The sequence below is a fragment of the Canis lupus genome, chromosome 5, assembly GCF_003254725.2.
Source record: "Canis lupus dingo isolate Sandy chromosome 5, ASM325472v2, whole genome shotgun sequence".
NCBI classification, from domain to species: Eukaryota; Metazoa; Chordata; class Mammalia; order Carnivora; family Canidae; genus Canis; species Canis lupus.
In genome coordinates this window covers 76,296,682-76,321,378 of record NC_064247.1, presented here as the reverse complement: position 1 = coordinate 76,321,378, position 24,697 = coordinate 76,296,682, and the positions used below count along the sequence as shown (strand labels likewise).

At 42.6% G+C, this 24,697-nt stretch overlaps 1 protein-coding gene across 1 annotated transcript in view; it reads right to left on the bottom strand.

Annotated features, from left to right (window-relative positions):
- Positions 1–269: 269 nt before the first annotated feature.
- The window catches only part of GLG1 (golgi glycoprotein 1), a 147,836-nt gene continuing 123,408 nt past the window's right edge, over positions 270–24,697 (bottom strand). Inside the window, exons 11-26 of the mRNA XM_025426826.3 lie at positions 23,924–24,077; positions 23,021–23,158; positions 20,511–20,597; positions 19,157–19,219; positions 18,316–18,429; positions 17,232–17,320; positions 16,317–16,434; positions 14,273–14,365; positions 11,903–12,040; positions 9,563–9,686; positions 8,549–8,691; positions 8,258–8,359; positions 7,411–7,518; positions 5,514–5,634; positions 4,812–4,918; positions 270–2,770 (exon numbers count right to left, since the gene is read on the bottom strand). Of these exons, the coding sequence (XP_025282611.1) occupies positions 2,603–2,770; positions 4,812–4,918; positions 5,514–5,634; positions 7,411–7,518; positions 8,258–8,359; positions 8,549–8,691; positions 9,563–9,686; positions 11,903–12,040; positions 14,273–14,365; positions 16,317–16,434; positions 17,232–17,320; positions 18,316–18,429; positions 19,157–19,219; positions 20,511–20,597; positions 23,021–23,158; positions 23,924–24,077 (1,867 nt within the window). The 3' untranslated portion in view covers positions 270–2,602. The remainder of the gene's footprint in view (positions 2,771–4,811; positions 4,919–5,513; positions 5,635–7,410; positions 7,519–8,257; positions 8,360–8,548; positions 8,692–9,562; positions 9,687–11,902; positions 12,041–14,272; positions 14,366–16,316; positions 16,435–17,231; positions 17,321–18,315; positions 18,430–19,156; positions 19,220–20,510; positions 20,598–23,020; positions 23,159–23,923; positions 24,078–24,697) is intronic.

Sequence of the window (24,697 nt, the reverse complement as noted above, 5' to 3'; positions counted from 1 at the left end):
TTGGCTCTTCCACTAGGGCCATGGTTTCCTTTTTGATTAACCCTTGACTAGCTGATTTACGCACGACAGACCCAAGAGGCCCAGAACCAGTGCTGTTACATGGAATGAGGGCCAGAATGGATACAGCTGGGCTGCAGGTTCAGAAGGTACTGGGCCCCCTGGAGGTAGAACACTGCTCAGGACACCACCTGGGACTCTCAAGAACCAGCCACACGAAACTATTCCAAGCAGGATGGTGAAATGCTTTTCTAGCAACAAGCAACTGAAAATACTGGCAGAAGTATCCCTTTTATTTTGACCATTTCTAAAGATGACAAATATTTCAAGAATCAAACTCCTTTTCAAGCATCCAGATTTGCTGCAGACAACTAATGAGACTGTCTCTCACTTCAGACAAAACCAAAATGTCGAGGCACATTCAACTATGGAGATATTTTACATACACTGGGAGGGAGAATGTACAGATGGAGAATGGTACCGCACACTCATCAAATGGTGAATGTTTGTTCTATCCTATAAACCACGCCAGACACATCAGTTGGGGGCTTGCATTTAGATGACATCTCCAGTTCTCCTTCCCAAGCTTCCACATCCCAGCTGGGATCTCCTGGAGGTGGACCATCTGGACCAGCCCAAATCATTCCCACAACGGTGGTAGTAGGGGGCTGTGGCCTAGACTCCAAGAGTTTCAAGTTTTATGACTGAGTAATCCCAGGAAGAGCCTAAGAGCAGGACAGAGGGGACCAAGCAGCTTAGCAGCTCTCCTTGGTGACTGGACGTACCCCATGCAGGGGGATACAGCTGGCTTCTGGACCCCCTGACTCCAGGAAGGGTAGCAACAACAAAAAGAAGAAAACCACAGTATTCAAAAATATGTCAGTCAGATTAGACAAGGAGTAATTTGAATCAACTGATCCACAATCTGACCCACTTTGTATCGAACACATTTCAGGGGAGACAAATGTTGTGTAGGTCCTGCAGCCCATGTGGACGGTGGCAAAGGAGGGCCAGGGCAAGGAAGGGTGCCATGGTCTATGTGGACAGTTTTAGGCACGTGATTTATAATACTCTGTGGAACGTCTAACAGGTTAATAAAATATATATTATATAAATATATCTCCTACTGTACATGCCGCCTTCTGGTGCAGCCACCATAACTCCACGCCCCAAACTCAAACTAAGGTGTGCCAGGTTGCACTGTGATGCCTGCACCCCTCCCCGTTATACTCCAAACCTGTCATCCCACACTGGAAAGACGAGGGAGGATGGCCAGGAAGACTGCTTCCATAAAGCTCAGATTCTGGAAAGACTGATGAATCATTAAAGTACAATGTTTAGCCAATGCCTACTACAGTGGGTGTACGCAGTAAATGGAAAGGAAAAAAAAAAAGGAGAAAAAGCTCCATCTTTAAACATAGTTAACTTTCCAAGTCCTCTCCACAAAGAGGCATAAGAGAGCTTGTCTGGGAAGGTGGCCTTGAGCCCACAGAAGGGTCAGGTTGGACTGCCAGTCATACCCTAAGACCACACTAAATCTGTATAAGCCACTGTCTCTGACCTGCACTGTTGCCTGAAACACAAAGCAAAGTGAATCAATCCCTGCCCCCTCCTCCCTGCCCTGAGCTCCCTCCCCTCCTGTAGTCATTGCCTCCTGACAGGCCTTCTAGAATAACTGCTATCCCTCAGCAGGGTCAATCCAAGTGTGGCTGAGTCCTGTGCTAGCCTGGAGGGGGAAGATGCCTGGGATCCTGCTCCTGGGGATGCAGGGTCCAGCCTCCCCGTGCAGATCAAGCGACTGACCAGATTCACACACTTCTGATCTCCTCCCAACTCATGTGCCGTTGGCCTAGGGAAGCTCATGCTTGCTCTACTTCACTGAAGTGAGAAGATCATAGAAATACTCATGGCCTTGGGGTCGTGACCAGCAGTGGCTCTATTAACGTGGGAACTGGAAGGCATCACTATTTCAGCAGAAGAAAACAAGACCCAAAGCAGGCTGGTTAGTGGTTTCCCACTCCTCGGTGAAGTCCATGGCCCCCACATGGTCCAAAGGTGCTTTTGAGAAATGAGCAAGACATCCCAGTGATAGCATATTGGGTGTGTGTTTTCCCCTAAAGTCCTGCCTTCATTTTATAGTCACACAGAAGAAATAACCCCATTGCCCAAATCAAGCCTGGAGGAGATGTGTTACTATATACATTTTTTTCTTTCTTTAAAAATTTCTTTTTTTTTTGGTGTTTGTTTTTTTCTTTTTTTAAAAATCATTTGAGTTGCAGGTCAGGTAAGTTGGTTCTGGAAGTATTGGTAGTTCCATTGGTATGAGAGAGACTTGTCTACGGGCAGGTAAACCCAAATTTGCCAACCCAGGCAATAACCAAAGCGGCCAGCTGCTGATGCTGCACAAAATGGTCGAGGAGGAGGAGGACACCATGGACACGGGCGAAGTTGGAGACGGGACAGTGCAGAGGATACCTGCTGCTGCTCTAACGCGGGTGTTGGTGCCACCTCCGAGAAGAACGAGGTGAGTGGGTACACTATACAGGAGGGCTGTATACACTGGGCACCAACAGGCCAGGCCGTTCCTCTGCTGGTCAAGGTGGCTCTACCTGTCCTTGAGCTCTCGTGTTACTCGCTTGGTGATACGTCCACACATCAGACCAATCAGGAACAATATACAGATGCTCCCACTGATGACAGAGAGAATGTAGTTCTTTGATGGAGAGGTCATCACTTGCATGGCAAGGTCAGAGAAGCCATCTGCGGGGGCCACCTGGAAGGACAAACAGCAGCATTGGCCTCAGAGAGAACCGGGCTGGGGGCAGCACTAGTTCTAACTCGCCTCTCTCAATTCCTAGTTTAACTGATGCCACTTCTTTGGGGAGAAAGGACAAGGGACAAGTAAATCAAACACAGTGCTGCAATTCCTTTTCCTGATCATAACATGGTATATATCTACTGTACAAAATTAAGAAAATACAAAGAGGTGGGGTCTCATATCATTCATAATGGCAATCACCACCACCAACCTGACAGTAGCCCTTACACTGAAGACCTCACCGTGTCTGGGGCGCTGAGAGAGAGGCCCACAGGGTTTTGTTTTCCAACTAGGCTCTATGCCCGGCATGGAGCCAATGGCAGGGCTTGAACTCATGACCCTGAAATCAAGATCCAAGCTGAGATCAAGAGTCAGACATTCAACTGACTGAGCCACCCAGGTGCCACACTGACATGTTTTCAATCATTTAGTCCTCATACAAATCCTTGAAAGTGGATTACTCCCATATTATAGATGAAGACCTAGAGGCCCAAGGGATGGGAGGTGGCTACTAGTACAATGTCACAGGTTCTTATGTATTCTGGTTTATTTTTAAAAACACAGAGAATGGTTGAGACCGTGTTGGATGCTGGTTCTGTATCTTGACTGTTTGTCACTCACCATTAAATCATGAGCATTGCCCCCAGTAGAAACAATGTGTGAAAGTGACTCAGGCTGGCAGAACACACAGCATCATTTCCACAGTCACGGACTTGCAGTCTAGCCAGTTTTCATGCTGTTGTCCTCGCTGCTTTCTCAAGTGGACCTCTCTTTATGCAGCCCACGAGAGCAGATTCAGGACCGAAAGTCTCCCCAGGGTGCACAGGGACCTGCTCTTTTGGGTCTCACCTTAGCCTCGGTGCCAGAGAGGGTCTGCCCAGAGATGTATATGTGCTCATCCCATACACACAAAGCAGAGTAGGAAGGTTTCGGATGAATACAATCTGAGCACTGACATTTGCGGAGATGAGACAAGCAGTGGAGACATTCTGCAGCGATGCTTAGCAACTGACTGGGGCAAGTGGGAAGCAAGGAAGAGACTGGGCACCTCTCTGTTGCCTCACCTAACTGAGGGCTTCCAAGCCAACTATGTTCACTTGGAAAAAGGGGTGAGGGATGTGCTTGCTACTTTGACAGCTATGATCCCTTCCCTTCATTTCCCTTACATCTAGGTATGAAGACTTTTCGTGGTCCTTCCTGTAACCCCTGACCTTTCATGTCGGTGACAGGAGGAACTGGTCAAGGAAGAGGGGGCTATTCTCATGGTCACTATCTTAATGTAAGACATTCCCAAATGTCCATCCTGGTGTTAGGTGATACCAAGAGTGTCGATCTAGAAACCTGACTTTCTCACTGAGGGACCTTAAGGCAAGTCACAGTTTCCACCACCATAAAGTGAGGAAATCATCACTTCATTAACCTGCTGGGTTTCAAGGTTCAAGTGAGGTAATACGGCCATCAGTATGTTTTATACACCAAAAAGCAATAAATACATGAGAAGAACTGTTCTTCTCACTGATTTTATAGGAAAAATCTCCCCCAGTCCAAGTTTGCCAGGTGTCCTGATGTCTCTTTCCCTGATTATTCCCCTGTTTCAGCCTCACCAAGACCCAGGGCTAGTGTCACATACATATGCTCCTCCCAAACACTGTGTGGAATCAGAAAAACAAGCTTTAAGACAGCAGTGGCCAGCCTGCTTGCTTTCCCGTGGGCATGATGTCTGGGTTCTCCTGGCACGGTTGGCTTCAACCTCATCCTTTGGGTGACTTGCTTTCCCATGGAAGACTATGAGCAATGAGGAGAAAGCCCGCAGACACAGACCAGTGCAAAAGGAGATGGTGGCTGCGGGTGCAGGGAAGCTGAGCAGGCTTCAAGGACACCGAGACTTCTCAAATACTCTTACTGCTGGTCTCGCCACAAGGACAAGAAGACTGGTGGAGTATCTGGGGAACTGACTGAGAAGATGGCCATTTCAAGTAATTCACTTGGTCATTACCTTTGCTGCATAACTCCACATTTCAATCCGGTCATTGAGGCGTTTTTTGCACTCAGGTTGTAATCTCACCCGCTTATCCTCCAGGGCCTCCATGAGGCAGGACATTTCTATGGAAGAAAAGGCAGAAGAGTCTGAAATCATCCAGAACAGAAGTTTCTGTAAGCTTGGGGAGAAGGGGACCTCGCCACCAGACAATTCTGATTTACAGGCTATACAAACTTAAATTCATTCTAGGAAACTTGACCCAAGATTTAACTTGAAGAAGAATGATATTGAACTTCCAAGGCGAGCTGCCCAGAGACTCTTAAATCCTCTCTCGTTTTTACTTGGCATGCCTGGCCTGGAAACAACTTTCTATCTGCCCAGGATCCATGCAGTACGGCTACTGGGAAAGTCAATGAAGCTGTTCTAGTTTGGATAAAGGGGAAGAGGGCAATGATGATGACTACGTTTTGCTTCCCTGATAAATAACTCAACCTTCCCTTTTCATCAAATCCTTACCTCTGGACATGGCTAGGTCAGTTCAAACCTGCAGGATTAGTCCTAAATTCATTCTGCCACAAAAGCCTAGTCCTGGCATCAACCAAGCCCCCAGAGGATGTTGTTTGTGGCTGAGCTGTAGCTACAGAACAGAGCAGCTCTAAGTGCTCTTAGAGAGAGTCTGAGAGAGTTCAGAGAGGGTCAGAGTGAATAGTGACTTACGACGCCCTCGGCCAGGGGTAATGGCTGCACAGTGGTGTTTAATGTCCAGGGCACAGGCTGTATGAAGGACTGGGTCCACAAAGATGTCTGCTTTGCTTTCCTTCAGCATGTTTAACACTTCCTAGGAAGGGAAAATCATGGTAGAGAGCCTTTATAGAGGAAATGCATCAGATCCATTACTGGAAAATATATATAAACAAAAAAGTTCAAGGAGAAAAGGTTGAGGGTTAACAAGAGAACTTACTCTGAGATAGGTGGCAATGTGGGGATGATGCAAAGAATATAGATTTTTTAGCAACTGATTTAATTCCATAAATACACTTGGAGACCTAGTGTAAGCAAAGCTCTGTGCTAAGTAAAGTGGAGGATTATAAAATCAGATTTGGGTTTTGGCAGTCTGGCATGCCATATTATTAAATACTAAATGTTAGTATTTATACTGCTATAATATAGCTATTTTCTTACTTTTATAAGAAGACTGCCATCTTAAAATTTTATGCTATCTTAAAATTCTCAAAGGTCAATGTTTACAAAATATTTCATATTACCTCCATTATCCTCAAAAGAAAAAAACAAACTGAGGGAGCATAACTTTTACTGGAGGTACAATTCTTACTGGGTTTAAATATGTTTTGAACATGAGGAATATAATCATGATGGAAATGAAATCAGCTCTGCAGTCTCTTCATTTATACACAATGAAAAAGTAGGTAAAGACAGGTCAGAAATGTTTTTTTTAATTAATTAATTTGAGAAAAAGAGAGAGAACACACACCGTGTCACCCACGTGCCCCCAGAAAGGCTTTCTTAAATAAAAATTAGTTTGCTCTCAAAAGAAAGACTATAGTCCCTGTAGAACAACAACAACAAAAACAAGAAAACAAAAACCAAAACTCAAATATTGTTCAAGGATCCCTGGGTGGCGCAGCGGTTTGGCGCCTGCCTTTGGCCCAGGGCGCGATCCTGGAGACCCGGGATCGAATCCCACATCGGGCTCCCGGTGCATGGAGCCTGCTTCTCCCTCTGCCTATGTCTCTGCCTCTCTCTCTCTCTCTGTGTGTGACTATCATAAATAAATTAAAAAAAAAAATCAAATATTGTTCAAAAAGTCCTCTTCAAAGTTAAATGGGATCATCTGATGACAACGCAGTCCAAGGAAAATATCTGGATTTAGCTTTCCGCCAAGTCCCCCCATTCCTCAGACCATGTATAATCGGAAGCCTTTCAGCAGATGAAAAGATGTGTCCAACAGTCACACTGGCTTAACAATGACATCATGAAACACTTTTTAAGAAAAAAATAGCTTTTTAAAAAAGATCACATATATTACCTTGTTGCAATTTTGTAAGATAACGTATATTTAGCAGTCATATTTTGAAAACTTTGTTTTTATATGCTAATTCTCAAATGATTTTAATGGATGCAGTAAGTGTACTGATTGATATCCTGGACTTGACATTTTGCTCTCGGCACTCTATTCACAGTGCCCTTAAACAATGGTCTGGTCATGCAGATGAGACATATTCACAAATAGTACATGTGAAAGAATACTTAAGTTATAGAGGTGATTGTCAAGAACCCAATTAAGGTTTTGTAATTCTGAGCCGGAAGGTTTAGATGTTGTCACTGAGATGTCAGAAAAAGGGATGCCTGGGTGGTTCAGTGGTTGGGTGTCTGCCTTTGGCTCAGGTTGTGATCCTGGAGTCCCGGGATCAAGTCCCACATCGGGTTCCCTGCATGGAGCCTGCTTCTCCCTCTGCCTATGTCTCTGCCTCTCTCTGTGTCTCTAATGAATAAATAAATAAAATCTTAAAAAAATAAAAATAAAAAAGAGAGAGAGAGATGTCAGAAAAAGGAGTGAAAGCAGGCAGGGGAAAAGCTAATCTATGGTGGTTACCTTTTTACAGGTGTCTGTTTTGATTTTGAGCAGGTTAACTTTGAGGCACTCCTCTACTTGACCCGTCTGTTCTTGGGCTGCTGCTTCTTCAGCACACAGATTGGAGATCTGTTCAGGAGACACACAAAACACAAGGCCACCTCTAATCTGACTAGAAACTTCGTCTCTGCAACCTGTAGATTTGGTGATCCTCCCACAAGGACAAACAGACCCTCTCAAACAGTATTCCTGATGGACTTCACTCCCTTCCCTCCTGTACAAAATGCTGGGCCCCATTCTCCTTCATAGGAACTGGTACACAGAGTCAAAAACCAGTTAGTGTACCAATCTTTATGCTGCCAACCCTGAGATTTGAGTCAGACTGTCCCAGGACTGATCACAAAGAAGGCTACTACTTGACGACAGAGGACGAAAGTAATATAGCCAAGTGAAATACTAAAAGCAAATGCTTTATAAAGGTTCAAGGTCAACCCAGACTCACAATTTGGCCACACACACACACACACACACACACACACACAGACAGACACACGGGTTTTAAAACACAGACCATACCAAAGCTTAAAAACTTAGCCTTCTTTGGACAGCTTTATGAGTAAGCTTCATTTAAAAAAATCTTTAGCTATGATCCCCTAAAATTGACATATGTTGAACAAAGTTCTCCAAATGGCTTTTTCTAACTAGAAAGTCAAATAATTTTCAAGAACAGGTGTTTCTTTAGTGCTATTATAGGAGCATTTTCTCTTTCTGTCTTTAAGACTGAAGAGAAAGAGAATACAGAACTTTTCTCTAATAAACATTTCTCTGACCAGCTCTGTTCACAACCAGCTTCATACCCAAATCCTACCTCATCTGAGCAGTGTAGCTGGAGCTGAGGATCTAGTCTGTAATCCAGAGCAGACTCCTGGATAATAATCCGGATCTGGTCTTCACAGTCTGAAGAGAGCCGCTACATGTGACAAAGGGAGATTTCACAGCATATCAGACAATTTCAGCTTTTTATTTGGCCCCTGATTTGAGAAGGTATGAAAAAGGTCTTGGGAAAGTAGGAGCAAGCGAGGGATTTTCAAAGAAAAACCTACCAGGAGTAGAGGGGCCTCTCCAAACACACCTCTGTGAAGAGTTCAAGCCAGTTTACCTGATCAGCATATCTCAGCTTGAGGCAAGAGATGACTTGACCTTCTAGCTCTGAATCATCCTTGGCCTTTGTCAGGATACCATGGCAGAATTTAGGAATGTCAGCTTTACAGGCTTTCCTTAACACAGGGTTTAAGCGGTAATCTAGAGTGGAAAGTCAGAAGTGCATGATAAAATATTCCACCTTGATTCACAAATATTAGAGATTTACCTTTCAAAAGGGGGCACTTTATGTTAACGACAACAAACCACTGATTTATTTGCTCAACACTGGCTGAGCTCTCACTATGCTGTTTTTTTTTTTTTTTAAAGATTTTATTTATTTATGAGAGAGACAGAGAGAGAGAGAGACAGAGAGAGAGACAGAGGCAGAGACACAGGCAAAGGGAGAAACAGGTTCCATGTAGGGAGCCCGATGTGGGACTCGATCTTGGGTCTCCAGGATCACGCCCTGGGCTGAAGGCGGCACTAAACCACTGAGCCACCCTGGCTGCCCTAACTATGCTGCTTTTAACCAGCAATAGAACTTAATGAAAGAGTAGATGTGGAGACGAAGACCCCAGAAATTCTCCTTTGCAGCAGCTCTGCAGGGTCTGCTGGTACCAGTAGTAGTTCTCACAAAAATCAAGCAGTCATCCCCAACCTTCCCCATAACAGATGTTTTGGAAAACACTGAGTGAGAATACCCACTATGTTACAAAGTCTTGGAACTCAGAGCAGAAACTTCTCTGTTCTAAAAGACATGACCCATACATTCTCCCACCCCATGCACGAAGTTTTGTTAAATCTCTAGACTTTTCAAAGAATTCCAGCTATTACTCCTGTCTCCTCCTTCCTATGATTTTCATTCTGATCTCCCAGATACTCTTTGAAGAAGGAAGTCAATTTGCTTATTCTACCCTTAAAAATCCACATACAACAAAACTCCTGTAGTTTAATGAGGGAGGTATATATCAACTCAGTTCCACTGGAGCCATACTCAGTTGGAACCAGGAAAGCCAGGCCACGACGTTACCTGTGTTCTGGGTGATCTGGCGCTTGGTTATCATCTGTTTGCATTTGGGATCCATCAATTCACTGTTTTTATTTTGCTTCAAGCACTGCAACATGGTTTTGGAATCTGCTTCTGGACAGAACCTCTGCAAGAAATAAAGTTTTACATAAGTATTTGTTTGTTTGTTTATTTATTTGAAGTAGTTATTTAAATACAGCAATTAACATCATCCATATCATTCTTTCACCTACTGGTGTTCTAATGACAGAACAGGCTTGAAGATATCACTTGGTACAAGAGAAACAGCTAAGTCTGTATACGCACCCAGCCTCAACTTCCCTTTTCTTCATCCATCTATTCTCTACTATATCTCTCATGGTTCTGCTACCCTCACTGTTTCCTATTTTGCACAGGACTGAATCTGTACATACATGGCTGTTATATTACATGTCATCTCCTGAGCTTATATACTGTTTAAGTATGAACATAACACTGTACCAGGTGGGCCAGGTCACCCACAAGTCCTATCTACCCAATCCCAATGGGAAACTTAAAAATCACCCACGAGTCAATGTCAACAGTAATGTGGGGAAAGGACTGGTCTAGTTCATCTTTTAACTATAGGGGCTATAATCTTACTAAACTGTGTGGCTAGACCCTGAACACTTGTTAATATCCTTCAAGTAAGAGAGATCCATTCTGGACTAATAATAAATTCCATCTCTATGTGCTAATCAACAGTCTATCTGCTAATTAAAGTCTACTGATATCTTAATACAGGTTGCTGACGTGGCTTGCTGACTGATTTTTATAAAAGTCATCAAAATCTTACACAATGCCCTGAAATCAGAGTCTGATATTTCTGCTTTTACATGGGACTCAAATCTTTTTTTTTTTTTAAAGATTTTATTTATTTATTCATGATAGTCACACACACACACAGAGAGAGAGAGAGAGAGAGAGAGGCAGAGACAGGCAGAGGAAGAAGCAGGCTCCATATAGGGAGCCTGATGTGGGACTCAATCCAGGGTCTCCAGGATCGCGCCCTGGGCCAAAGGCAGGCGCTAAATCGCTGAGCCACCCAGGGATCCCCTGAAGTACCACTTTTTAAAAAGATTTTATTTATTTATTCATGAGAGATGGGGAGGGGGGCAGAGACACAGGCAGAGGGAGAAACAGGCTCCATGTAGGAAGCCTGACATGGGGGGATCCCTGGGTGGCGCAGCGGTTTGGCGCCTGCCTTTGGCCCAGGGCGCGATTCTGGAGACCCAGGATCAAGTCCCACATCGGGCTCCCAGTGCATGGAGCCTGCTTCTCCCTCTGCCTGTGTCTCTGCCTCTCTCTCTCTCTGTGACTATCATAATAAATAAATAATAAAAAAAAAAAATTTAAAAAAAAAAAAAAAAAAAAAAAAGGAAGCCTGACATGGGACTCGATCCCGGGTCTCCAGGATCAGGCCCTGGACTGAAGGTGGCGCTAAATAGCTGAGCCACATGGGGTGCCCAAGAAGTACCATTTTATTTTAAAGTATTATTTTATTTTTAGGTTGATTTTAATAAAGCATTTTATTTTAAACAAGGCATCAGAATCTTAGATTGACTCTCTTTATTTATGTGGATAGATCCAGGAACTGGCATCTAGGTTCTCAAGTCAGCCCTGCTGCAGAGAATGTTTACTGGAGAAGTGTATGAAACAAAAGAACTCGTAGAACAGAAAAGCCTTTTGATTGTGGTAGGTGGATGATCAGGACATTTGGTGGTGGCTTTCTCAGTATACCTACCACTAACCACCCTAAAAGACTAATCATATATTCACTGATTATCTATTCACTTGGGCCTTAGGTAAAAGGGAGGTCAGTTAGCTTAGCTCAGTGGTTTTCAAATTTGAGCCTGCATCAAAATCACCTGAAAGGCTTGTTAAACCTCACAGCCCCGCTCCTAGAGTTTCTGAATCAGTAGATACAAGGTGGGCCCAAGCATTTGAGTACCCAGGTGATGCTGATGTGGCTGGTCTAGGGACCACACTAGGAGAACCACTGTGTCATCTGTATAAAAAAGGTTGAATGGAAAGATTACACAAATTTGCTCTGAAGTTTAAAGAAGCTGATGTTATTTTTATTTTTTTATTTTTTTTTAATTTTAATTTTTATTTATGATAGTCACAGAGAGAGAGAGAGAGGCAGAGACATAGGCAGAGGGAGAAGCAGGCTCCATGCACCGGGAGCCCGATGTGGGATTCGATCCCGGGTCTCCAGGATCGCGCCCTGGGCCAAAGGCAGGCGCCAAACCACTGCGCCACCCAGGGATTCCTGATGTTATTTTTAATTACCCTGTGCTTACCCCCTGGTTTTGGATCCCTTACCTTTATCATCTGCTTGCAGACTCTCATGAGCGTATAGTCTAGTTCTGGGTCCATCATCTCTGTCTCCTGCAGCTTAAAAACTTTCTGGTGGCAACGGGTACTTAGCTGCTTCTTGTTTTCTTTCAGACATTCAATAATCTAGGGCACAAGAATCATGGTCATGTTAGGGGGTGTACCAGAGCTTGATAATCCATGTGCTCTGACTGTAGCCTTCAGTCCTGAATGCACTCCCCCTCTTTCATTCCATTCCTAATTCCTAAGCAACAGGAATCAGAATTTGCTCAGCAAGGAGAATTACATTTATAGATTCACAGCTTGATGGCTAACAGTGAACCAGACTGTATAAAAATAATGGATGAGTTGAGCAGGCTGCAGTGGAGTCTAAAAGGAAGGAAACCTACTCAGGATTCCTGGTTTCTTCTGCCTTCTAGCTCTTCCTTGTCAAGAATTCCTTTTGGAGCACATATTTGCCTCTCTACCTTTCTCTGGAGCAACAGCCCTTGACTGGACAGTAGGCACAAGCCAAGAGGTTCAGTTCAACTCACCATTTACCACATGAAAATAGAGCATTAGATGCTAGGTATGAATGAGACCCAGTCCTTATCCCTGAAGAATATATAATCCCACAGGGCAAGTTTTTATAAACAAATAACTATAATAAAAAAGACAAGTGGGTTAACATAAAAGCATAAAAATGCCACATGATGGATTTTAAGATAGTGAATAAAGTGTATCCTGAAATCTGCCCTTCCCTACACCAACTTTTTAGATATTATAAACAAATGATAAAGAAGAGAAGTGGATGGGGAGCTGCAATAACTAGGGTTGTAAACAAAGTCATAAGACTTCTAGGAAATCTTGAAGGCACAACTAGGAATCACCAAGTAACTGAAAGGAGTAAAAGTAATAGAGCAATCAAAAAATATATTTATTTTTAAGATTCATTTATTTCTGAGAGAGAGAGAGAGAGAGAGAGAGAGAGAGGCAGAGACACAGGAGGAGGGAGAAGCAGGCTCCATGCCGGGAACCCAACGTGGAAACTCAATCCCGGGACTCCAGGATTGCGCCCTGGGCCAAAGGCAGGCGCTAAACCGCTGAGCCACCTAGGGATCCCAAAAAAATATATTTAATATCCTCAGGACAATACAGAAAGAAATGGTAAATGAGAATCAAGAACAGATGGTTGTGCGAAGAACCAATCATGGATCTTGGAAACAGGTGGTCTCTGAATGGACAGAGCTGAAGAATGCACGTATAAGATGGGAAGTGGAACTGAGGAATTACACCTCAATGCAGTACATACAGCAAAGAAATGGAAAGTATGAAAGAAAACGTTAAGAAACATGGAGGGCAGATTCAGATGTTCCAACTGTCTGAGTTCTAGAAGGAAGGAAAAGTCAGTGTTTGAAAAACCAGTAATTAAGAACTTCCTCAAACTGAAGAAAAACATGAATTTTAAGACTGAAAGAGCCAAGTAGGATAAAGAGACTTTATTTTTATTTTTTTTTTAAGATTTTATTTACTTATTCATGAGACAGAGAGAGAGAGAGAGAGAGAGAGAGAGAGAGAGAGACATAGGCAGAGACAGAAGCAGGCTCCACGCAGGGAGCCTGATGTGGGACTCAATCCCAAGACCCCAGGATCATGCTCAGGGCTGAAGGCAGATGCTAAACTGCTGAGCTACCCAGGTGTCCCAAGCTAAAGAGACTTAAAAAAAAAAAAAAAATTCCATCCATGATTACATCACAGCAGAATTATGGGTATTAAAGAGAAAACTCAGAGGAGATGCTCTGCACAGAAATGAGGATGAAATTGACATCAGACTTTGGAACAGCAATAACAGATATAAGAAGACAACAAAGCTACTATCCCAAAGGCTAAAGCACCATGGGATGCCCTGAACTAGAAAAGGTAGTTGAGTCACTGGAAGAACATTAAAAGAAAAAAATCACTTGGTTGTACTTCATTCCTGACAATTTTGGGTAGGGCCCTGTTCTGTGCATTAAAGAAACAAAGTTTCCCAGGTGATTATTACATAAGAATAAGAACTAGTTAAGAACTTCCGTGCAATGGGCACAGAGTAAGGGAGGTGCATGGTGTTAGGAAAGCTATGGAGAGGAGGAGGCATTTGAAGGATCATGAAGAGCTTCTCAGGTGGACATGGTGGGGAAGGACAAGGTAACCTGATAAAGGGAAGACAATGAACAGGAGATCAAGAGGAATGCAGGTAAGGAACTTCCTTTGGGAGAAGTCTGGTATGGCTTAAGGAGGGGATGATTAGGCTGGATAGAATGTGAGGAGGTCCCACCAGCAAAGAATTATTAAAATATCACCTTCCTGTTTTCATAATTAGAAAATAAAAACAGTTACCTGAGCATTGCCATACTGCACAGTGGAACAGTAATTCTTGATGTCGGTCTTGCAAGCTTCATACAGATCTGGTTCCAGGCGGATATCCTCTGTCTGCATGAAAAGGGAACCAGCAGAGAAAAGTGAGCTTATTCTAAACTGGAGATGTCAAATGTTCTATACACTCATGTATTGACTGGATCTTGTCTAGTGATCACAACTTTTACATAGCAAAGTAGCAGCAGTGTGGCTACCTTAGTACAAGGACATCTGGGATTTAGTTTCAATTCTGCCATTAACTAGCTAGATGGACTTTCTTTGCAAAACAAAATGCTGTCACTTGTCCAGGCCCCTTCACAGGATTGCTGAGAAATGATGTTATTGTTTGTTTTTTTTTAAAGATTTATTTATTTATTTATGAGGGGCGGGGGGCAGAGACACAGACAGAGAGAGAAGCAGGCTCCATGCCGGGAGCCTGACATGGGACTCGATCCCGGGACTCCAGGATCGCGCCCTGGGCCAAAGGCAGGTGCTAAACCGCTGAGCCACCCAGGGATCCCCTGTGAAATGATGTTAAATCATATGATGTGGAAACCAGTTTAGAAAGTTAAAACCATTATGTAAAATATAGGGTTCTACTTTTATTATTACTATTTTACCAGAAGAGTAAAGTTCAAAGCTAGGGACCCAAAGTCTTAATTATAATAGGACATTAAGGCAGCTCCACTTAAACATAATTATTGAATCACTCCCGCCCCATAGGAAAATCTGGTAATGGAACTTTTGTGATATTATTGGTGTTCAGTATTCATTACTAGTTTTTCCTTAAAACAAGGTGAAGTGTGATTCACAATACAGAATATATTAAACATACTTTTAGCTGTTTTCTTAACATGGTTTAACCTCAAAAGTAAAGTAAGAAGTTTCCTCTTACAGTACACATTGCAGCTGACTTGCCAACAACTGTGTCACTTCAGGATCTGTAGACTGGAGACTGCTATTGGTCAGGGAGTGGGCAAAGTTCTCAAACTGGTAGACGAAAATTGAGGGAGAGGCACCTGGGTGGCTCAGTTAAGCATCTGACTTTGGCTCAGGTCATGATACCAGGGTCCTGGTATCAGGGGACCAAGCCCCATATCGGGCTCCCAGCTCAGTGGGGAGTCTGCTTCTCCCTCTGCCCACCCCCATCCCGCCCAGGCTTGTGCTCTCTCAAATAAATAAACAATTAAAAATATATATTATTAAAAAATATATATATATATATTATTGAGGGAAGGATCTTGCTATGGGCTGTTGGGAAGGGAGGTTTCCCTTTATACTTTGCTGCTGGAGACAAATGTTGCAGCAAGTAGCCCAGCTGTTTGCAGGTGGCCATTATGAGGGAAACCAGCCTTATAATTAAGCTGGTGCTGTTAACAGCAGAGACAATAGGGAGAGACCCTTGATCCTTGAGGGCTTTTTTTTTTTAAGATTTTATTTATTTATTCATGAGACACATAGAGAGAGAGAGAGGCAGAGACATAGGCTGAGGGAGAATCAGGCTCCATGCAGGGAGCCCGTTGCAAGACTCGATCCCAGGATCACACCCTGAGGTGAAGGCAGACACTCAACTGCTGAGCCACCCAGGTGTCCCTATTGAGGGCATTATTTTTTTTTAAAAGATTTTATTTATTTATTCATAGAGAGAGAATGAGAAGCAGAGATATAGGCAGAGGGAGAAGCAGGCTCCATGCAGAGAGCCCGAATCATGCCCTGGGCTGCAGGTGGCGCTAAACCGCTGCGCCACCGGGGCTGCCCTCTTGAGGGCATTACTGATGCAATGATTGTATCACATGCTTAGAGCCTGCCTTATAGTTGAACTTCCAGTTACACGTGGTAAAAACATTTTATTGGTTAGGAAAAGTAAAGCAACAAGCTGTCACATGGTAAAATTTCAGTGGAAGGCTCCAAGTCTTAACAATCACAATAGTGGCTTAAATCTTCCAATTTGCCCTCACCCTTCACCCAACTTTCTAGATCCTGCCCCTGTGTTTCTGGGCTCAGAGGCCATGCTAGGAGGCATTACCATCTCTAGCTCTTCCACCCGTAGCTGCTTGCGGCACTTCAGGGATACCCTGTGTTCCTTGGCTTCCTGGAGAGTGTCATTGCGCACGGTGGTGCTCAGGCAGATCACCACATCCACCCTGGCAAGGAAAGGAGAAGGCTGAGACTGGCTGGAGCCACATGAGAGCAGAGAGCTAGGCTGGGGCAGGGACCAGATCACCACCCCAGAGTGCAGAACCTCTTTACTTGCTTCTGAATACCTTCTCTGTAAGTCTCACTGTGTTCACGGAGTGCTAAAAGCAGTAGTTCCAAACGTCTGAAGGCAGGCTACATTCCTGCCTGGCAGGGAGGCCAGAGAGGGGACATGTATGCAAGGACAGTTCAATGCTTGTTTTGTTAAAAACATGTGACCAGAGAGGAATGCTGCTCTTAACTCTGGGCTATGTCTTTGATGAAGATTAAGATGGAAGAACTGGGACAGCCATGCTATTAAGAGCTCATCACTCTCTCATTGAGACCTAATTCTTAAATGAATACAGTTTTTGTTTCTTCACTAGACCTCTAAACTCAGTAAAAGCCCCTGCTGCTCTCCTGAAGAGCTGACATAATGGAATGACATCGAGGGGAAGTGGGTTAAGTTCTCATTCACACTGTACCTTACTTCTCTAAGTGCACATGCACAGTCTGGATCTGCTTCCTCAGACAGCCCAAAGCTGGGAACATTAAAACGGCTTCCTTAGCCTCTGGGTTCTCCGTGTCAGAACCACCTGCGCCCCCTGTGGCTCCAGGCAGCTAGCAAGATGACCTGGCCACACAGTCCAAGTACTCAGTCACATTACTGCGGGAGAGTGCAGGCTTCTGAGGCTAATCCTACCAGAACACCGGATATCTGTCCAGACTCTAGGGAAGCAGAATGCATCAATTAAAAGCTACATACTTCTTTTTTATGTTGGGGCAAAGCTTCAACACATCCTCCTTGCAGGCCATTTTAAACTTGTAAGAGAAGCGAAAATCCTTCATCTGTACCTGAAAAAGATGATGAGAAAGAAACTCAGCAACACTGTGGCAAGCTCCAATCAGTAGTGCTAGGGAACACTGCAGAGTGCTGAAGCCTGCCTTCCAGGCACTCTGCAATTCTCCCATTCCCATCACGCTGCTCTCTCTGCCACAAGCGCTCCCCTTCCCCTGCCATCAATCAACCATGGTCTGCTCCTCACTCCCTGGCACTTCAATTTAAACACCTCCTTCTGAAGTCTTCTTTCTCCTTCACCCTTCAGCTCTTACAGGGCTTTATTTTTCTTCATAGGCCCACATGAGACTGTGTTTATTTGTAACTGTGTTTTTGTGTCTCTCTCACTAGAATAAGAGACATAGAATTGACTTGGGCAGGCTTTGTTTGTTGCCCACTGTCTCCAGTGTCCACACTCCAGAGGTCCTTGATATCATTTAGTAAAGGCAGCCAGATAGGCTGTAGGCCCTGAGAAGAGGTCAATTTTACACAAATGACAGATTTCATCCTCCCGGGAAGGAAGTACTTGCTTTACCAGAAACACTTCCTTTAAATCTGTGCCAACTATGAAGAGTACAGTTTAACCTTATTTGGATGCCAGACCTGGGTAGTATGATTTAAGAAAAAAAAGGCTTAGGGCCTAGTGTACTGATAGATATTTGGGCTGCTGCACTGAAGTAACACAAAACAGCAGGCACTGCTGATACTAGCTGTGTAAGCAAATGCTAACATATCTTACAAAAGCAAGCAATGTGACTCACTCATCTCTATCCCCACTGGACTGCCTGTTCTCTAAGGGTAGAGACTCCATATTATTTAGCACTGCATTCCCAGAGCCTACCATTGTGCCTGGCCATAGTGGATAAAGACCACATTTTTTGAGAACCAGAAAAGGACATATATTTGGAAAAAATGATTTTCACAGAAGAGGTGCTCTGATGCTCTGGAAGAGAAAGGAATTTATAACTATCTAAGCAGCCAAGACAGGAAGGGTTTGCCTGGCGTTACTAACCAGCTGGAAGTGGGTGACTCCAATGGCGCACTTCTCATTCATATCCTTCTGGTGTTTGTTTTGAATCAGACACTCCATCAGGTCCCCAGAGTCAATCTGGTTATCTGCCACGTCCTGGGGAATGCAGTACACACTTATACTTAATTTCTAACAATTAATGAACAAATCGTGCACCCCAGTTCATAAAAAATGAAAACAAGACTGATTCTAGAGCCTTCCTCAACATGATAAATCATAAATTATATCAAAATCAGCCTCAGAAATTATGAGGATAAACATTCAGTGGACTAGAGGTTGCACAGCAAGTTGCCCTGCACAAAGCTCCAACAAGAACATGTACTGTGCGGGGCCTTTCGCTCTTTTCCCCTCATGATGCCAGCAACCAGCCTTCAGGATCATGCCTAACACTGCCTCCTGGTGGTCAGATCCTTATGGTTCTATCCCCACAATTTAGCTAGTTCAGTAAGTGAATAAAGTAATAAGGTAACAGAATTCATTCAATTTACAAGGAGAAGCTATTATTGCTGCCTACAAACCCTGAGCTCATGTATTGGAAGCACCTCAGCCGTGCTCAGGAGGGCCTCCCTCTGTCCTCTGTGAAGGGCGTCTCAACAAATGCTGCTAACCACACACACCAGGGCACCTACCAAGCATAATCCGATAAGACTTCCCAGGATGGTGGGACCCCCTCTTAATTTGTTTACATTTTCAACTCTAACTTGTCAATCTATCACTTGGGAGTCATACATGCTGCAGACAGAGGTAAATGCAATATACTTGAGGGCCAAAGTCCCAGAGAATTTGGTTCTGCTGCTAATCTGTCTCTCTAGACATTACTTACATGGCAAAAGTTCTGAATTATGGGTTCACAGGCTCTCATCAGCAAGGCTTCTATTTGAATATCCTGTAGAAGATTAAGCACGTTAATAATTCTGCTTTAGAAAGAGTTAGTGGTGGCAGTTTGTGTTTCCAAATCAGTAGCAACTGATGGGCAAGTAATCTAAGATGTACACTTAGGAGCTATTCTAGCTTTGGGTTAGACAGTCCCAACACAGACAGAATTGCTCCTCCATCATATTCTGAAAGGCAAGTTTCTCTAGAGGGAGATAGCTCTTGAGCCTAAGCAAAAAAGAGAAAGCAGAATTAAGAAAAGTGCAGAGAAAAAAACATTAAACAGTAATACTAGAGTTTAGCATTTGGCATTTTTCCAAATGGCGAAGCAGTTCAAAATGAAAATATGGGTAACTGATATTTCTTTAGTTTATAAGCTCCTAACAAGTGACAAACCACTGCCTCTGCAGAACATACACAAATGTCTTTAAGCAGACAGTAACCTCTGTGCAGCACTAGCTGCTGAAATAACACCTTCCTTTAAAGAGGACCACACCCTAGAATGTCCTCAAAAGCCCATAGGACAATGAGAACAGGAGAAGGCAGATGACAGAAAATGAAAGAAAGCAACAGACTTCTGAAAAATAGAAAGCAAAAAAAAGACTAGTTGGGAAATATAATTTTACATATTGCCAATTTTGATAACTCAAATGGTTCAAAAAAACCAAATGGTTCTAAAAGGCTTAAGATAAAAAAAGAGCAATCCCCCGTTTCCCTGATTTCTGCCCCCACAAGACAATTTTAACATTAGCTGCTCCCTTCCCAGCAATGCTCTGTATTTCTAAATAACATGTCTATGCTTATGAGACTTTCTAATTTCTTTTTTAATATTTCTATGGGTTTCAGGATGAAACAGGGATAAACACATGTATTTAAATGTGGTCTCCCACGTTCAAATGGAAGTCCCAGCCTTTAATTTTTTTATTGATGACACATACATGACCAGATGACCTAATTGAAAGAGCTAAAATAAGAGAACAGGAATAGGGATACTTGGACTAGTCTTTAGTCTTGCATATGATTAAGAGATCCGAAGCACAGTTGCTATCTTTTCTTAAAGGAGAGGAAACAGATTGGTCTAATCACTGTGATAATTCTAATTGATGATGAAAACCAAAGGGCTGAGTGTGTAGGGTGTTTCTTGGGAGATATGAGGAAAGGGTTTCAGGAAGCAACACAATATACTTCTTTGCAAAGCCAACAGAAGGAATCGGTTCTTTCGGGGGCCAAGAAAGGGCAGGACTGAGAAAAGAGGACAGGCTGTAGACAGGACACCTGCTATCTTTTGGCCGCAAGCTGCTTACCTCGGACTCTAACTCGGTGAGGTTGCCAACTATATCTCTGCACTCTACAGCTAGGTCATCGAGGTGGTCCTGGAGGCACTCAAGCTCCTGCAAATAAGAAAGCATTCCTTTGGCATTTTTCAATTACATAATTGAACAAGGGAAGCTGTTCAAGAGAACAGTGTCTACTTCCTTTTCAGTGTCCTCCTTATCTTTTCTTTCTAAAACTACTTCACTGAACGAAACACTAAAGCTTTATTTGAGTCCCCAAACTGAGATTGTTGAAAAGATATGTACTTGATGTAACAGGGTGGTTAAGAGGGTCAAGGGGGTACAATAGCCATGCAAATCCAGAAGGCCAAATCGATAAGTCCAATAAGAGTCAATGTTCAGACATCCCCAGAGTCTAAAAATTTTATCAGGCCTTTATTCCATTCCATCAACAACCTGCCATTCCATTTTTTATCTGCATTTTGGTATCTTTGCACCCATTTTAAATCTGCATGTAGATAATCATCAAACAACAGATTCACAATGAAAGACACGTAATATTTTAAGACTCTTCGTGAGCAAAGTAGGTTGGGACCCAGGGTCCAAAACACATCATAGAGCTGATGGCTTCTGCAAGTCAAATCTGGGATTCTAACCCCACCCCACACAGAAGGATCCTGAGGAAAACTGCAAAGTAGGTGAGCACACTAGGGTTTGGGCATCTAAAAGTTATCTTTTCTGGGCTTTGGAACCTGACCTAGAGTGACTTTATAGCATCAATCCATTACTATTCCTTTTAGTAATTTAGAGGTTTTAAGTAGAAAAGAAGCTCACTTTCCCAAATATATCCACAGCTATTTCTCAGCAAATGGCTCTATTAAAGGATCAAGTTTAACTTAGTATTCTGCAAGAATCTCTGTTTTAGAACCAAAATAGGAATGGACGAGCAGGGTTATAGGAGTTATACAACAGCCACAAAGGGTGGGGATGAAGAGAAATGCATAAAACTTTGGAGTAAGAAAAACAGCTAAGGGAAAAATCCCATTCACAGAATCCTTTTTCCTAAGAGGAGCTTCACAGTGATGGGCTGCAATACAGTGCAGTTTTCTCAATGTCACTTTTTTTTTTTTTAACATTTTATTTATTTATTCATGAGAGATGCAGAGAGAGGCAGAGACACAGGCAGAGGGAGAAGCAGGCTCCCTCAGGGGAGCCCGATGTGGGACTCGATCCCAGGACTCAGGGATCATGCCCTGAGCCAAAGGCAGACACCCAACCACTGAGCCACCCAGGTGACCCCTCAATGTTACTTTGAAGAGGGTATGAAAGAAAACTGTTTTCTGGGATTCCATATAACCATATCCTTTGTTTCGTTAGACAAAGGCAGCAGAAAGCTCCACTGCAGGCATTTTCCCACAATAAACATGACAGAACTGCCGCAGGCCCAGGAAGCAGACTGCTGAAAATGATATTGCCAGGGCCAACAAATCTGAGTAGTGAGTCATGCTGCTTCTTAAAAAATGCCCAAATCCCTGTCGTGGTGAGTTGTTGGTGGTTTAATCCCAGAGGGTGTTTTGTAGCAGTAAAAGTGGAACCTGGAAATCTGAATTCACACCTTGTTCTAGTATTACTGGAGCTTTAAACAAGCAGTTATTCCTCGCTGCTTCATTTCCCTGCCTTAAGACAGAAGCCACCTCCTAACTTAATTTGTTAGAATGTATTAATATAGCTTTTCTGTTTTTTAAATCAAGCACAAAATCTTTAGGAACTATTCACAGCATCCTTGTAATTCTTGGAGGCTGCTTCTTCTCTATACTTTCCTATATGGAAAGGTTATAAGACAATGGACCAGGTGTCTGGCTGGGATTAGACCTGAGTATTAGGTAAAGAAGTCAGTACACCTCACTCCTATAAATACACTTCACCTAAATTTTGTCAATCACTAAATGGAAAAAATAAGTCCCATTCCTTCATATTTTGCAGGACTACTGTAAGGCATGCACACTATTCACACATGCCAGTATTTATATATATTTATGTTTATACCTTGCCTTCCCTCAAAAGGACTTTAATGTACCTTATAAAAGTGAGAAAAGAAAAAAAAGGTAATACAAAATAATTTAAAACAAGTTAAAAAATAGTTAAAGAAATTACAGTAAAGAAAGTGGGATGGAACTAGCAGTAACCTAGATGCCTACCATAAAATCTCATATACTTGCTAGAGGCAGGCCATACCTTTGGAGCCAAGTTTTTAAAGAGGCAACACAAAGAGGGAAAATAATAATCATTTACAAAATATAGTAACCATAATATATAAACCAGTCAACTGCTGGAAAAGTATAATTATTCCTGATATAGAGACCAAAGAGAAAATTTTTCTTAGAATTTCTTATGAAGAAGAAATAATGCTAACAAAATAGAGATGCATTATATAGTGCTGTACTCTATATAAAATATTAATCATGAATGTTGTTATTATTATTATTATTACTACCACCATAAGATAAACAGTTTTATGTCAGATATACTATGTCAGCTACCTGTCCAGTCTCTGTTTTTTCACTACACCATTTTCCCAGATCAATCAGGCACTTATCCTGCAGGGCAGGATCCAGCTTAACATCCATGGCACGTTGGTGTAGGATCCTTTGGACTTCAGCTCGGCACTCCCGTGACAACTATATGAAAAAGAATAAGCAAAATACTTTAAAAGTACTAGAACCAAAACAAAAAGACACTATATAAATGAAATCTGTTGCCAGGAAACTAATAATGTTATAGTTTTTTGTACAAACTCTACACCCCAAATCTCTTCCCAGAGTGAGGACTAAATCTTCTTAGTAGGCTTCTAAAAATCCATACCTCTAGGAATGAGATTATACATTCAACATTTTCTAATATACCATATGAAACATCTTTTTCTCAGAGTACTTGGATAAAAAGTGAACTGGCTTTCTTCAGATTAGGTTAGAGTTTTTGGTTTAGCAAAACTAATCTGCTACTGCTCCATGAATGTACAGTAGAATGCCAGTCCAGTTCAGGAGAGAACACACACTTAGGTCATGAACACTGGATTCCAATTTACCTAAACTCGGAACAAGCCTAATAACCATTTTATCCTGGTTAAGAGTTTCAGTGTATCTTTAAAGCTAAATGAAGTCAGGGCAGCAATACTTGTCTATTTGTCATTTTGATTTTAGTAATTTAAAGAAAAAAATGGAAATGTCTGCTGACATTTTGTTGAAATACTTTGTTGAAAATGTAAAATCAGATGAAGCAACTCTATGTACACTCAGTGGATGAAGTTTCTAGTAGTGCAGTAACCCTTCCTTGCCAGATTTACTAATATAGTTTCCTATGATGACAGAAATCAGAATGATACACAGCAAACTAATTAAAAAACAAATGGTTGATAAGAAATAAAGTCAATATAGAGTGCATACCCTCCTGCCCTGTTCCTCAGTGCGGTAGGCATGTCTATATAAGCAAGAGAACACAGCTCCGGGAGGCATAAGTTCACTGGTTTCATTCCAACCATGGGTGTGGCAAAGACGAGATGCATCGCCCTGGCACTTCCGATATAAGACAGGGTCCAGCCTATAACGTTAAGAGTGAAAAGATATTCTTGAATTTTGTTCTTCAGGAACATAGAGTGGTCAACTGGTAGAAGTCTGTTGACCTTGGTGCAGAGGCTTTAATCCCACCTCAAGGAGGCCATACTGGCTATGTAAGATGCACTTCATTACAGTGGACTCAGCACTAATTTGCCTGGCTGAAATGAGACCATAAGGGCTATAGCTGTCACCAAGCAATTCACAATTCTTCACTCAATACTGATTCGGTAAGCGTGAATGAAATTCAATCCTACCTGATATAAGAGATTCAGTAAGATCAGGAAATACCAAGATGAACAAAATCTCTCACTTGACTTCCCTTCTAGTTAAACTGTTCCTCTTCTTTTTCCCATGCCAGGTAAGGCAGTTATATTTTTACTTTGCCTGAATATGCTTATTAACTAAAAACAAAACAAACAAACAAACAAAAAAACCCACAAAAAACCCTGATACTTTGATATTTAACTTCGACTCTGGAGACAGTGGATTAAAGCAACGAGCCTGCTGCTTCTCCAGATTAGACCAATGGAGGCTTAATTTTATCCATATCATAATGTCAACTTTGAGGTAGAGTTACTGAATGTGAGGAGAAAGGCTAATACC